The following is a 13,863-nucleotide window of genomic DNA, read 5'->3' on the forward strand; positions in this document are numbered from 1 at the left end:
ACTCCTGAATCAGAGGCAGGTCCATGTCCTGATCACATTGCTGCTGGGAGACCCTTGTTGCCTGCCTGTGTATCCAGTGGGAGGCTGGGCAGAGGGGAGAGGCTGGCCCAGGGAGTAAGGGGTTGTATGCCCCCTTCCTGTTCCACTGCAGGTTATGTGGGTATCCTCCTTTCTACGAAGAAACCGAGTCTAAGCTTTTTGAGAAGATCAAGGAGGGCTATTATGAGTTTGAGTCTCCATTCTGGGATGACATTTCTGAGTCAGGTAAGGCCAGTGGGTGTGAAGGACAAGATAACAGGCTCAAGGCAGAGGCTGCCAAGAGAAAATCGCTTAACAAAGGATGACAGTCCTGGCTCTTGGAAGTCCCTGGGGAATCTTACAGAGAACAGATCGCCACAGAGAGCAGAGAAACCTTCATCTGGTTCAAGGGCCAAATAAATTATTCGCGTTCATGCTTTTGTTTTCCTAGAGGCGGAACCACAGTATGTCCGGTAAAAGCAGGGGAGGTAGTTCAAATGAGAGGTCAGGTCAGGAGGGCAGAGGCAGGCAGAGGGGAGTGTTCCAGCAGGAGTGGCAAAACCAAGGCCAAGCTTTGCCTTTTATACACCAAGACCGAGAGCATGCCTTGTCTGTGTATGTGACAGGGCAATCATTGCATGCTGTTGGGTCCATTCAGCGGAGATCAGTGCTGGAAGGAGCGAGCACTCACATGTGTGCCCATGTGCGGATGCTGGCCCCTGAATGGTGCGAACGCACACTCACATGGCGTGCAGGCACGTTGGTGCCTCGTGACGAGAGCTGTGTCTGCTGTGCTATGTGGGTGAGGCTACGTAGTGCCTCTCTTTGGGGGTATATAGTGGGTTGTTGTTAGGTGGTTTGGATTTTTTTTCTCTCTTTTTAAGACTCTTAAAATTGCCTCTTTGGAAGATTAGCTAAAAGATGCATTCACTGCCACCCACCATCCTGGAAATGAATTTCCATCAGTCATGAAATCTGGTCCTTAGCTACTGTGTCTTTGATTGCTCCTCTTAGCCAAGGATTTTATTTGCCACTTGCTGGAGAAGGACCCGAGTGAGCGGTACACCTGTGAGAAGGCCTTGAGGCACCCCTGGTGAGTGACGAGGGTGGGGTGGGGGTGTTCAAGCCCCAGCCTATGGCTCCCCAAATTCCACAGCTGACCTGTTCATGTGGTGTGTTTTTCTGGAGTCTCCTTGCCCTGGGCCGTTGACTGCTGTGGATCCAAGGAGCACAGAGGTGTTCATCAGGTCCAGCTAGAGATGCAAATAGCACTTACTCACGTGGGTTCTGACCCAAGGGTGGCAACGGGGTCATCCAGTCAAGAGCAGGAGGCAGAGGTGGCCAGGCACTGTCATCAGCACTAGCGTGCAATACTCAGCACTAGTTACTCAAAAGGCACCCAGGGGTGGCAACTCTGCCCTGTCCTTCAAGCATCATTTTACTCTACTCTGGGGTCAAAACCTGCCCCATGGGAGATGATTTGAGAACAGTCACAATTTGTAAGGTAGGTAAATAAAGTCTTGAAACACTTCCCTTTTTCATGCTACACCCCTGCTCAAGAATTTATAATAGCTCCCTATTTCCTACACAGCAAGCCCAGAATCCTTTGTCTTTCCAGGTTTTCCCTAATCTGACCTGACCCTTCACCTCCAACTTCATTTCCCAGGATTCTGAACATAGCTTCTCTGTTCCAGGAAGGCCTAAGAGCTGTATTTCTCTCCCTGCCCTCCCCATGTCTTGTACCAAGCGCTTTCCAAACCACATCTTGGGTCATAGCATTTTCACCACCTAGAATGCCCTGCCTTTTGCCTCATACGTAGCATCCTTCAGGCTCCCGGAAGCCCTTGCTCCAGCAGGCCAGGCAGACCCCCCCATCTTTACCAATTACACAGCTTCCCATGAATTATTCCAGTTCGTGGTATGAAGTAAAGCTCCACACCTGCACTGTAGGCCCCTAGGGATCAGGGCCACGTCTGCTACTTCTCTGGGTCCCTTCGTACGTAGAGAGTGCTGTGCACATGGCAAGTGTCTGAGGAAACCTAGAGACAGGTGAATAAGGGGCTAACGGGCCAGGAAAAGGGCAGTTGTATTGAAGGGGCCTCACTGAAAAAGGCTTCCAGGAGGAGGTGGGTTCCAAGCAAAGTTTTGAGCTACAGGATAGTGACAATCCAAGTGCCTTCTGACAGGGTCAGTGAACTCTTTCTGTAAAAAGCCAGATAGTAAATAGTTTGGGCTCTGCTGGCCATACTGTCTCTATGGCAACTAGTCAATCTGCCTTTGTAGCACAAAAGCAGCCATAGTCCATACCTGAATGAACGGCTGTGTCTGTGTCCCAATACGACCTTATTTACAAAAACCGGCAATGGATAGATTTGGCCCAAAGGCCATAGTTTGCTGATCTGCTCTAAAGCAAGTGTTTGGTTTCGCCAAAGCATAGGCCTCCTATGACCCTCCCGGGGGGACAGAGGGGCCCTGGCTCCAGCCTCTCCTATGGGCTGCCCTTCTCCCCGGGCACTCCGCTCGGCTTAACCTGGGCCTGTGTCCACAGCCCCCCGCCCAAGCCCTGGCTGGGTTCCCGGCCTCCCACTAGCCCAGTGTCCCCTCTGCCTGCACAGGATTGCTGGGAACACAGCCCTCCACCGGGACATCTACCCATCAGTCAGCCTTCAGATCCAGAAGAACTTTGCAAAGAGCAAGTGGAGGGTAAGTTGTCCTCTCCGGGGGTGGCAGGCTGTTCTGGGCCCCTGGAGGCTGGGCTAGGGCAGGGGCTGGGGGAGGGGCTCCTTGGGGTTTCCCAGCAGACACCGACGCTCCCTGGACCTTCTCTGAAACGAGAGGCAGGCACTTCAGTTTCCGGAGGCCACAGAGCAGAGGCAAAACTTGAGCCCTGTGGCCTCTACGCGTGGAGATGGCCAGAGACTGGTCTTGTCTCCTTAGCAAGCCTTCAACGCAGCCGCTGTGGTACATCACATGAGGAAGCTGCACATGAACCTGCACAGTCCGGGGGGCCGCCCGGAGGTGGAGAACAGGCCACCTGTCACTCCAGCCTCAGAAGCTTCAAGACCCACCTCCCCGGAGATCAGCATCACCGAGGCACCCGCCCTGGACCAGAGCGTGGCACTCCCTGTCCTGACCCGGCTGCCCTGCCAGCGGGGCCCCCGGCCCACTGCCCACAGTGGCAAGTCCCTCAACTGCCTGGTCAACGGCTCCCTCCGCATCAGCAGCAGCTTGGTGCCCATGCAACAGGGGCCCTTGGCCGTGGGGCCCTGTGGGTGCTGCGCCAGCTGCCTGAGCATCGGGAACAAAGGGAAGTCCTCCTACTGCTCGGAGCCCACCCTCCTCAAAAAGGCCAACAAAAAACAGTACGTATTTGCCCCCTAAGACAGAGACCTAGTCCCGCTCGGCCTGGGTGTGAGTGAACTCAGGCAACAGCGGAAAGAAATGGGCCAAAGAGCCTCTCCCACTCGAGGCAGCTCCATAGGGTAGGAAGAGCTCTGGATTGGGTCAAGGGAAAAGCGTCCAATCCTGTCCTTACCACCCACGAGCTGTGTGGCCACTGACAAATCAGTGTCTGTGTTTCTAGTTTGCTCATCTGTAAAATGGGTTGTTTGAATTACTTTTACCTGCTCAGCCTGCCTCAGAGGTACTGTAAATGCCTCGTGAAGCAACAGGGATTATAAATGTCTGCAGAAAACTGGGCCCGTGTGAATGGTGAGCATTAGAGTCCTTGAGTTTCCAGGGCCTCCGTGTTTCGGAAGGGGGACAGCGTTGGTTCTTGTTTGTCTTTCCTGCAAACACTTGCACTTTCTGAACCTCATGAAGGGAGGGCTGAGTGGAGGCCACAGGCACAGAGAACGATCTTGGCCCCTCTGTCTTCCTCACATACGTCATAGCTGCTGCTTCATTTCCTTTCCAGGAACTTCAAATCTGAGGTCATGGTGCCCATCAAAGCCAGCGGCAGCTCCCACTGCCGGGCGGGGCAGACCGGAGTCTGTCTCATTATGTGATCCCTGGGGTTTGTGCCTGTATCACTGTAAAATTTTCAGGTGAGGGGACTAGAGGCAGGAGGGCCAGGGCAAAGGCTCGGGGTTGGGGGGCTTCTGTCTCAGAAGGAAAGCACCCTCCCAGAGTCTGAATGATGGGCTCTGAGGGGGGCCAAAGGCAGCTGCCCCGCCCCCACCCTGAATCCCTTTCTTCTGCAGGAGAGATGGTCAACTCTTCTCTGCCTTTCCAACCCTGGGGTCTACCCTGGAGCAAGAGGAAGGGGAGCAAATGGAGCGGGGCTGGTGGGAGTGGCTTCTGGTCAAAAGCAGCCGATTGCTGCCACCTTGGGCAGACCCTCCCTGAAGGCCCAGCCGGGAGCCCCCAGGCGGAGGCCTCGCTGAAGCTGTGGCAGGAGGAGCTGCGTCCACCGGCTTCCCGATCTCCCTGACCTGCCTGCTCTGCGCCCCACACCCTATGCGCCGTGGCTCTGTGCAGTATACGTAGATAGCTCTTGCCTGGGTCTGTGTCCTCTGTTGTGAAAAGCTTCACAGGCTGGTCAGGCCGTGTCACCTTCAGAGCAAAGCCATAAGGAGTACCTCCCCAGACTTCCCGCTCAGCACACACTTGCTCCTGCCTCTCAGGCCTTGAATCGGCTCATTAATGTCGTCGCCTGCCCATCTGCATGAATGACAGGCAGCTCTGTGGCCTGCCTGTGAGTTCTCCAAGTCTGAGTCATTCTTAGCTCCAGGATTAGCTCCCAACAGAGCTCAGACCCCATCAGCATACCCGGCCCGCTTCTGAGCCACCTCCCTCGCCGCCCCAGTCCAAAAGCAGTGCTGCATCCTCCAAGAAGAAAAAGGACGAAACCCCTGACAAAAGTACTGGAAGGAGTTAGTATCCTGGCTGAACGCCCTCCACACCCACATCCCCCAGGAAGTGAAAACTGGAAGTTGACTTTTGACTTTCAGCCCGTGTTTCTAATCCTGCCTCTGCTCCCCTTTCTCTACCTGGAAGTCAGGCGCATCATTCTGGCCCCTCCCGAGTTTTCATACTCCAGCTTCATGCTCAGTGTTGTGCTCAATAAAATGGACATATTTTTCTCTATGAGGCTTCATTTGGTTCTTCTCCAAGTAAGAAGCTGCTCAGGGACTTGGGAGCCTGTGACAGTGGCAAGTGGCACCCAGCCACGGTGGTGGCTGACGTGGGCTGGAAGCACGCAGTGTGCCAGGCACCTAGCAACGTGCGTTACCCGTGCTGACCCATGCGCTCCGCACAGCAACCCCTTGGGGTAGGCTCTGTTGGGGCCCAGCTGCTTCGACTCCAGCGCCTCTCCTCCTAATACTGTATGAGAGGAGCATGAAGTTGAGGCCTAGCCCTGCGCTGCCGCATCTGTGACCTTGGGAAGTTATGTAGCCCTTTGTGCCTTGACTTCCTCACTTGTCAGCGCCACTTACATCGTGAGGTAGAGCAGACGACATGTCCAGCACAGTGCTCAATAAATAATTAATATGGTCAATAATGATCAAGGCGTTCACATAGATAAATGTCTAGCCCAGTGCCTGGGCTGTGGCAGCACACAGATTCTCATGCCATTTCTATACACCCCCCCCCACACACACACACACATACACAGACACACAAACACACACACACATACTCACAGAGATACATCTGTTACAACTTTGAGATCCTGAAACACAGATCTGGTCTTAGTTCTGCCTCTAGGAGCTCTGTAAATTTGGACACCTTACTTCCGTCCTCTGGGTTTCTATTTCCTTATTTGTAAATGTGAAACTGGACCATTGTCCTCAGATGAAAAGGGCTCCTCTGATCTCTCAAGGATGAGATCCATCAGGTTCCGGGCCGAGGGGCCCAGTCCCTTTCAGTTCGGGTGATAAGCCAGCTGGAGTGGGACAGCCTGTGCCTGGTACCCCAGCAGGCCTTCGGCCTGAGCACCCAGGAACCCCAAATGGAAGACAGAAACAAGTGACAAATGTTTACTTAATGGGAGACAGACCATTTTCCCTCTTTGAACCTCCAGGCTCCTTTCCAAAGATTTATACTGGGCCTTTTATTTGTACATCATTTTGGGTTAAGTTTTTCTCCACGGAGGATTCAGCCTCCGTGGAGAACGAAGGGCGAGGTTGCTGCTCAGCCAAGCTCCCTCCACTTGAGAGCTCCTGGTCACAGTGGCGTGGCCCGCTTCCACCATCTCTGTCCCTCAAATGTGGCTGTACCATCTGCTCAGGCTCGGCTGCAGCACAGACTAATCGTAACAGCTGCGGAGTCGCGGTGGCCCAGGCAGTGCTTTGGGCTACACAAAAGGAGTAGAAAGCATTCCAACCCAGTCTGCCCTGCAAAGAGAAGAGGGCAGATACCGGGGCCAGGGGCTGGCCGCTGGACCATCATTTGCATGTGGCGTAGTAGAGCACACGTTCGTTGATGTGGTCGCGGATCTGCTCCACGTGCTTCTCCAGCCCTGTCAGGTCTGCCGAGCGAAGCATGATGGCCTGGCTCCCCCGAAGCAGCTCGGACTCCATGTCTGAGGGCACATGGAACAGCAGGGGTTAGAGGAGGAGGCGGGGCTGGGGAGACCTCCCCAAGACTTCCAACCCCTTTTCCTCCCACCCACTGGGCGCACCACCTGTAGGAAGAATCACCCATAGGGGAGACTTGTCAAGGACAGCCCGCTCCAGCCTCATGTGCCCCCAGCCCTATCCCACTATTAAAGAAACACATGTGGCAGGCGCCAGACCTAGAAAGCCTTCACCCCAGTTATCCTGTGGCCCCTACCCTTCTCCTCTGCTCTAGGCTCCCTCTGTTGTCCCAGACTGATGAGGAGAGCCACTGGCACCAAGGTTAGCAACCCGTTGCTATTGGACCCAGACAGCTGCCATCCCACTAACGATCCTCAAGTGGGCACCATGGCAAAGAGCTATCAGAGTGACCAGAATTCCTTCCCCCTTTCCCTCCTCAAAATGCCACTCCAGAGCTGGTCCTCCACATCCAGTCCACTCTGCATACCACCACTGTGCACGGGGCACTGAAAGGACTTCAAAGTGGCCGCGTCCACCTGCTCCTCCTGTCACCCTAGGCAGGACACCCCTCTACCACATTCGAGGGCTGGGACCCAGCCTCAGCTAGAAGTTTTCCAGGAATAGGAAGGGAGCACACTTCCTCACAAGGCTCCAGCTTTAGGCAGCTCCAGTTGTTAAAAAAAAGTCTTCTCAACGACTGGATTAAGAAACTGTGGTCCATTTACACAATGGAGTATTACTCAGCTATAAAGAAGACGGTAATCGTACCATTTGCAACGATACGGATGGACCTAGAGAACGTTATGCTAAGTGAAATAAGTCAGTCAGAGAAAGACAAATAGCATATGATCTCACTTATATGTAGAATCTAAAGAACTGAATAAATGAGGAATGTAAACAGAAATAGTCTCAGAGACAGAGGGAAAACTGAGGGTTGCTAGATGGGGCAGGTGTGGGGATGAGGGAGAAGGGGAAGGGACGAGACAACATAAATTGGTAACTACAATATGGCCTCAGGGATAGAAAAGACAGTCTGGGGAATATAATCAATAATGTTGTAAATATTTTTTAGGGCGCCAGATGGACTCATGTCTGGTTAGGGAGACCACTTCATGGATGGTGTAGAGGCCTGACCACTGCACTGTCCACCTGAAGCTGATGTTGTATAATATTATATGTCAACTATAATTTAATACCTATATAGTCACAGGATGTGGTGTACAGTATGGGAATGGAGTCAATGGAATTGTAATAGATCTGTATGATATTGGGGGTGGGAGGGCGGTAGATGGGGGGAGGGGGGTTGTCACTTTGTGAGGGGTGAAAAGGATAACTATTGCATTGTTTTGTACACCTGAAACTAATAATAATAATAAAAATTATTTTAAAAAAAACCAAAACTCTTCTCATTAAGCCAGAATCTGAGCACTTCTTGCTTCCACCCAGTTGTCTCAGGTCTATGTCCTGGGGGTACAGGAATATATTTGCTCTGTCTCCCACATCACAGTCCTTCAAATGCCTGGGGCCTCATCTTCTCCAGATTAAACCTCCCTAATTCCTTCATCCATTCCTTATCTGATGCAATCACCAAGCCCTTCCCTACCTCCCAACCCTGGTCACTCTCCCGTGATGTTTCATTTGTCCATAGCCCTTCTGAAGAAGGAACAGCCACCACTGAACACCATCCCTCAGGTGAGATCCTACATGCAGAGAGTAATAGGGCTGCTACTAGGCTGACATTCAGCCAGTGGGCACCCATATGGGCCTATGGGTTGATAAAATATTGAAATTTTAGCAGTTGCTGTTCTGTTCCCTGGTCCCTACTCACAGGGGCCACCTGTGCAGGAGTGTCCCCAACATCCTGCAATTAAAGGTAAATTCCTGCAAATTCCTGCAAGAAGGTCAGTGGCTGTTCCAATGCTACCACCTGAGTCTCTTCTGTTTGGTAGGTGCATGACACACCAGTTACTAAATATTTTTAATATCACCCCTGAGCCATTACACCCCTGATTTTGCCTGTTTCGCATTTATTCGCTCTTTTGGCAGTAACAAGACACTGCTGACGTATACCAAGCTTACAGCTACTCCAAACTCTTGGGTCTTTCTCAGATGAGTAACAGCTCATTTGCTTATCACTTACTGGTTATAAAGTGTTTTCAGCTACATTAGCCACAGAGAAGCCGGGCCTCATGTGAGCTGTACTTCTGGGTTTAGGCCCAAACGAGGCCAGACTGGAAGATAACTTTTCTCCTTATTTAATTTCATTCTGTTAGTTAGCCCATCCCTTTAGACTGCTGAGATTGCCTTAGAATATTGGTTCTGTTATCTAGTATATTAACTGTCTGTCATCCACAGATCTGATAAATAAATTCTTTAGGCTCCTCCATCTAGGTCGGCTCCTCCCACCTTACCCTCAGGTCTGGCTGGCCACAGCCTCACGTCTACCCGCTGTCAACTTACCAGCTTCACCTTCTCCATCATGCCCACCTGATTAAAGAAATAGATTTTTGTCTGTTTTCTCTGAAATTCAGAGAAACTCTGTCTGAGGCATTCACTGGCACACCAGGGCCGTGACCCCACCATCACACCTTCAAGCTTGAGCCTGTTTCCTGGGAATTCTTGTTCTCTTTTCTGAGGAACCTCAGAACCCTTTCGAAAGCTCCTTTCATTACGTCTCTGCCATACGTGAAACTCTGAGATGGTTCCTGCTGCCTCCAGGGCTGAGCCGCCCCTCCTATCCTGGCGTGGGGGCCAGAAGCCTGGACCCAGACACGCTGGCCCCCGCTGCTTTGCTCCCATCAGAACACGCCTCAGCCTTGCCACCCACCCTGGCTGGAGGGCTCTCCCCTCCCTCCCAGCCTCTCCTAGGCCTACTTGTCCTTCCAGACCCTCGTCTAATCTTTTCAGCACATTCCCTTCACCGAACATTACTCCCTGACATTATTTATCCTCTGCCCCTCCCCCAGACCTCTTATTACCCAGGCTCCTATCGCAGACCCCCTTGTGCTGTTAAATACAGTTTCATGCATCTTGCAGGCAACAGGGAAAATGGCACCCTCTGGATCGCAAGCTTCTTGAGACGAGGCCAAGTCTTGCGGACATCTCTGCACTCCCCCTAACCCCATCACTGTGCCTCATTCCAGGCGCTCAGAAACTCGCGACTGACCTCACTCGCTTAGCATGGCTAGCTCCACACACCGGGGCCTCAGAAACCCTGGGTTGGGACCCGCCGTCAGGACGCCCCACAGTTCATGCCCCCACACCACCCCCTCACCTCTCATCCTGTCCATCATCTCCATGGTCTCCCCAAACAGCTCCTCTGCCTCCGTCTTGACGTTCAGGATCCGGCTGCCCTGCTCCCCCAGCATGGGGCTCTGACCCAACCGGTCCTTTAGCTCAGCATATTTTTGTTTTATTCTCTCAAATCCCTGAAAAGTGGTAGAACAGTCTCTGTCACCATCATCATCGCCCAAAGTCCTAAAGAGCTTTGGCTGGAGCACTTGCTGTCACCCGAATCAACACGGAGGGGTAATGTACTATTAAGCCTCAGTGGGTTGGTTTTGACTACAGACACCCCTGGGCTACAAACTGTATTTTAAACTTCTTCTGTGTTTCCTTCCCTCTGTCTGTAGCTACTGTCACTTCCCAGTCACCCCCAGCACAGTGCCAGGCACACAGTTGTCACTTAATTATATACTCGGCAGCTTGGCCATTGTACCGGGATTGTCAGTGCTAACATTCCAGGTGCACGGGAGACACTCAGGCTGGCCCTTTGATCTCCTCTCTGATCTAATTCTGACAGTGATGGGCTCTCAGGTTAGGCTAAGTCAAGAATGTCAGTCTGTCTGGGCAGCCACAACAGGGGACAAGCCTGGATTGGGAGTCAGGAGACCCACTTTGCAGATGAGCTTTGGGCCTGGGCAGTTACCTTCATCTGTAAAAGGAGAGGGATTGAACTAGATGGTTTCCAATATCCCTGAGCCAGCAACACCAAAGGCAGCCAGAGGTATAATTCAGATGTCTGCCCAGGTTTGGGTTAACCCTAGAGCCCCTTCTGGTTATTCTGGAATTAACTGTTATTCTAATTGCTTTGGAGCCCAGGGTCCTATGAAGTATCCTCTTCTACTCAGGAGCCCCCCACGGCTGTGCTTCCTCGGGCTGACTCTGCCTTCTCTGTACCTCCTGGGCGCTCAGCGCTCGCTCCCTGGCGCCCTTCGCGAGCTGCTGGGCCTCGGCTGCCTGTGCCCGCTGCTGCTCGGCCTGGCGGTGGAGCGCCTCCATCCGTGCTCGGAAGTCACCCAGCTGCTCCATCATGCCCGTCACTAGAATTTCTGCTGGCCCCAGGACCTGCTGAACCTTTGTGGAAACAGGGAGACCTGGGGTTTGCGGTGGCCCTCACGGGCAGTGGTCTTCATCCTTCTTTTCTCCAACCATCAGGCAGCCACAACTTTCTCCAACCAAGACATCACTGTTGTCCCCGTCCTATCCCCCATCTGTCCGCTCGCATCCAGGCCTCCCCCTTCTCCAACTCAGCGGACCCCCACTCCTTTCTGCACCCGGCCATGAAAACAGAAAACCAGAAGCTCAAAGCCAGGTTCAAGACTATAACCTTCCTTCTTTAGGTCCCCAGCTCAGTTTCCATCCAGGTCACTTTCTGGCATCTTCTATCCTTGTGCCTGAATCTGTCTGTTCATTCCCAAAATGGGGGCAGGAAACCAAAACACCTCACCTCAGCAACCCTGTCCTGCATAAGCCGAAGGGAGCGGCTGGTGCCGTGCATGGTGTCCTGAGCCTCCTGCAGCGCCACCATGCCCTGCCGAAGGTTCCCCACCACGTCCTCCACCTGGCCCTCCACGGCGTGGGCTCGGCTCCTGGAGCCAGGAGAGGGGAAGGGAGAAGGGAGAAGGGAGAAGGGAGAGAGTGAGTGAACAGGGAAAGAAGAGATATGTGGGTCAACCCGCTCACCAGTCCAAGGGGATATCCTTCCCAACTCAGAGCTTTTTCAATAGGACCCCACCAAACAGACATGATGAATGTTATGTCGGAGGCACCCTTTTGGGCAGGGTTGCAGTAGGGCAGACAGAGCCATGCCGAGTAAAGTGTAACCTGAATGCTAGGTATCATCACTTCACCACCCCCCACTGTTAGTGCCCCTCCTGTCTCCCAGCACCCTGCACCCCTCTGATTTGGGGAGCTTCTTCTCTCACTTCCAGGAACAGACTTGGGGAGCAATACGCCAGCCCCATTCTGGGCGGGGAGGCGCTCAGGGCGCAGTGCCATACCTGGCCTGCTCGGCCTCGGCCTGCAGCCTGCGAGCTCTGGCGATGTCCTGCTTGGTCTGGGACAGCACCAGGTCCACGTTGGGAAGCCTGGCTGCGATAGCCTGGATCTCATTCATCTTCCGTAGGACGGTGGCAGAGTCCGTGGGCAGCCACAGGGCCAGCACGGCCTCGCTGACCTCCTGGATGGTGGCTGCATCGGTGTCAGGGTCTGGAAGACAGCCGTCCATCAGACTGGGGGAGCCCAGCCACCTCCCCAAAGGCCAGAGGCCTCTGCAGGCTGAGCAGCACCCGCGGAAGCACCATGGTGACGTCTCTGCCTGGTGCCCGAAGGCCCTGCCGCCCCCCTCAGGCATACTCAGGTGCCCAATTCTCTGAGAGTTTCCGGCAACGCTGTGGGAGAATGCTTGTCAGCACAGCTGTGGCAACTAAGAGTCTGGTGGCACAGGAAACTGCAGGCTGGGGAGAAGGAGGTGGTGCCAGGCAGCTGGCCCGAAACAATGCCGGGAGTGCAAACATAATCAGCCCTCAATTGGGGAGAGCGGCCAGGAACTGGAACTGCTTCCTTGGCAGTAAGACCCCTTGCGCATGCCCCTCGTCAGATCAGAGTGCTCTCCTTCGCAAAGGCAGATATAGACGGCTAGGTCTTTGCTCAAATGTCACCTTCTCAGGGAGGCCAACCCTGGCCACCCCATCCAGAATTGCAACCCCCATTCTCCACGGACACCCCTTATCCTCCTCCGCTTCTGTTTCTGCTGGCATCTATCATGCCGAACAATGAACGCAGTCATCTGTGTTGCTGTCAGTTTCCCCACTAGAACACGAACTGCATGAGGGCAGGACTGGGTTTCACCCACAGCTCTAGCCCCAGCGGCCAGCTCGGTGCTTGGCACTTGGAAGCGCTCTTGTTTGTAGAGGGAACCAATGATCGAAAGGGCTCCAGACCAGGCCTCCCCTTGACGAATCAGGCAACCTGGAGCAAGTCAAATGGCCTCTCTGAGCTCAGTTTCCTGACCTGTGAAACGGGAATAACCATCCTCAACCTGAAGGGATGGGATGAAACAATCATGTAGCAAGAATTTTATAAACCAACTGTGGGTCAGAGAATACGCTCAGAAGTAGAGACGGCATCTCCTCCCCATCGCTCCCTGTTCAGCTTTGCAGATTCCACTGGTATTGACGTGATGGGGAAGGGGGCACCCGCTCACCCACATGGTTTGCCCTGGCACTTGAGCTCCTCTGGGGCCCTGGGCCCAGCCTGGCTCTGCAATCAGAGGGTTTCCTCACCAGCTACCTACACAGGTCCAGTCCCGGTTTCGTCCCCATGCCAGGTGGAAGGGCATTCCTGGAAGGTGGAAGCCATGCCTCCTTCACTGCTGTGTCTCCTCAGAGCCAGGGCAGCGCACTACAGGAAGCCAAGGCATAACTGGGGTTGAGCTTAACGAGGTGGGCTTGTCCCCAACTACCAGCTTTCACAAGGACCTCTCCATGGAGACCACCAACCGCTCCTCTAACCCAGAGTCCCACTCACAAAATCAGGCCTCATACGCACCTTCCCAGGAAGACCCCACTGAGCCCACGCCCGCCTGGCTCGGCCCTTCCCTCACCGTGCCTCACTGCAGCTGTGCCTATGGGCTGGGTCTGAGCTACACTCAGTGTCATGGGCTTCTGAGTCTCAGGGTAGGCTCAGCAAACACTCACTGCTCGGAACAGCAGCACGTGGGGAGCTGAGACTAAAAATCCAGTTAGACTCGGCCCCTGTCCTCATGGAACTCGAAATCTGGCGGGACAGACAGGCTCATCACCAAGGAGGCACAGCCCTGAGTGACGGGGGCAACACAGGGTGCTAGGACAGCCGCTGGAGGGGCACTAACCCAGCCTGACAGGTCCAGGGTGCCTGCCTGGAGGGGTCTTAGAGGATGAGTAGGAATGAGCCAGGTCAGGAGAAGTGGGGCAGGGCAGACAATCCAGGGAGACGAAAGACACTAGCAAAAGCAAGTGTGTGTGTGTGTGTGTGTGTGTGTGTGTGTGTGTGTGTGTGTGTG

At 53.8% G+C, this 13,863-nt stretch overlaps 2 protein-coding genes across 3 annotated transcripts in view; one reads left to right on the top strand and one right to left on the bottom strand.

The window, feature by feature from the left end:
- Positions 1-5,106, top strand: part of CAMK1G (calcium/calmodulin dependent protein kinase IG) — a 29,156-nt gene extending 24,050 nt beyond the window's left edge. For both annotated transcript variants that reach the window (XM_019667713.1, XM_019667714.1), the window contains 6 exons: positions 152-264; positions 1,033-1,111; positions 2,634-2,721; positions 2,956-3,380; positions 3,935-4,064; positions 4,221-5,106. In XM_019667713.1, the coding sequence (XP_019523258.1) occupies positions 152-264; positions 1,033-1,111; positions 2,634-2,721; positions 2,956-3,380; positions 3,935-4,025 (796 nt within the window). In that variant the 3' untranslated portion in view covers positions 4,026-4,064; positions 4,221-5,106. The remainder of the gene's footprint in view (positions 1-151; positions 265-1,032; positions 1,112-2,633; positions 2,722-2,955; positions 3,381-3,934; positions 4,065-4,220) is intronic.
- Positions 5,107-5,985: 879 nt separating this feature from the next.
- Positions 5,986-13,863, bottom strand: part of LAMB3 (laminin subunit beta 3) — a 76,977-nt gene continuing 69,099 nt past the window's right edge. Inside the window, exons 21-26 of the mRNA XM_019667709.1 lie at positions 13,520-13,598; positions 11,822-12,029; positions 11,269-11,410; positions 10,719-10,895; positions 9,814-9,967; positions 5,986-6,544 (exon numbers count right to left, since the gene is read on the bottom strand). Coding sequence (XP_019523254.1) covers positions 6,408-6,544; positions 9,814-9,967; positions 10,719-10,895; positions 11,269-11,410; positions 11,822-12,029; positions 13,520-13,598 — 897 coding nt within the window. The 3' untranslated portion in view covers positions 5,986-6,407. The remainder of the gene's footprint in view (positions 6,545-9,813; positions 9,968-10,718; positions 10,896-11,268; positions 11,411-11,821; positions 12,030-13,519; positions 13,599-13,863) is intronic.

Source organism: Hipposideros armiger, unplaced genomic scaffold (genome assembly GCF_001890085.2).
Source record: "Hipposideros armiger isolate ML-2016 unplaced genomic scaffold, ASM189008v1 scaffold_503, whole genome shotgun sequence".
Taxonomy (NCBI): domain Eukaryota; kingdom Metazoa; phylum Chordata; class Mammalia; order Chiroptera; family Hipposideridae; genus Hipposideros; species Hipposideros armiger.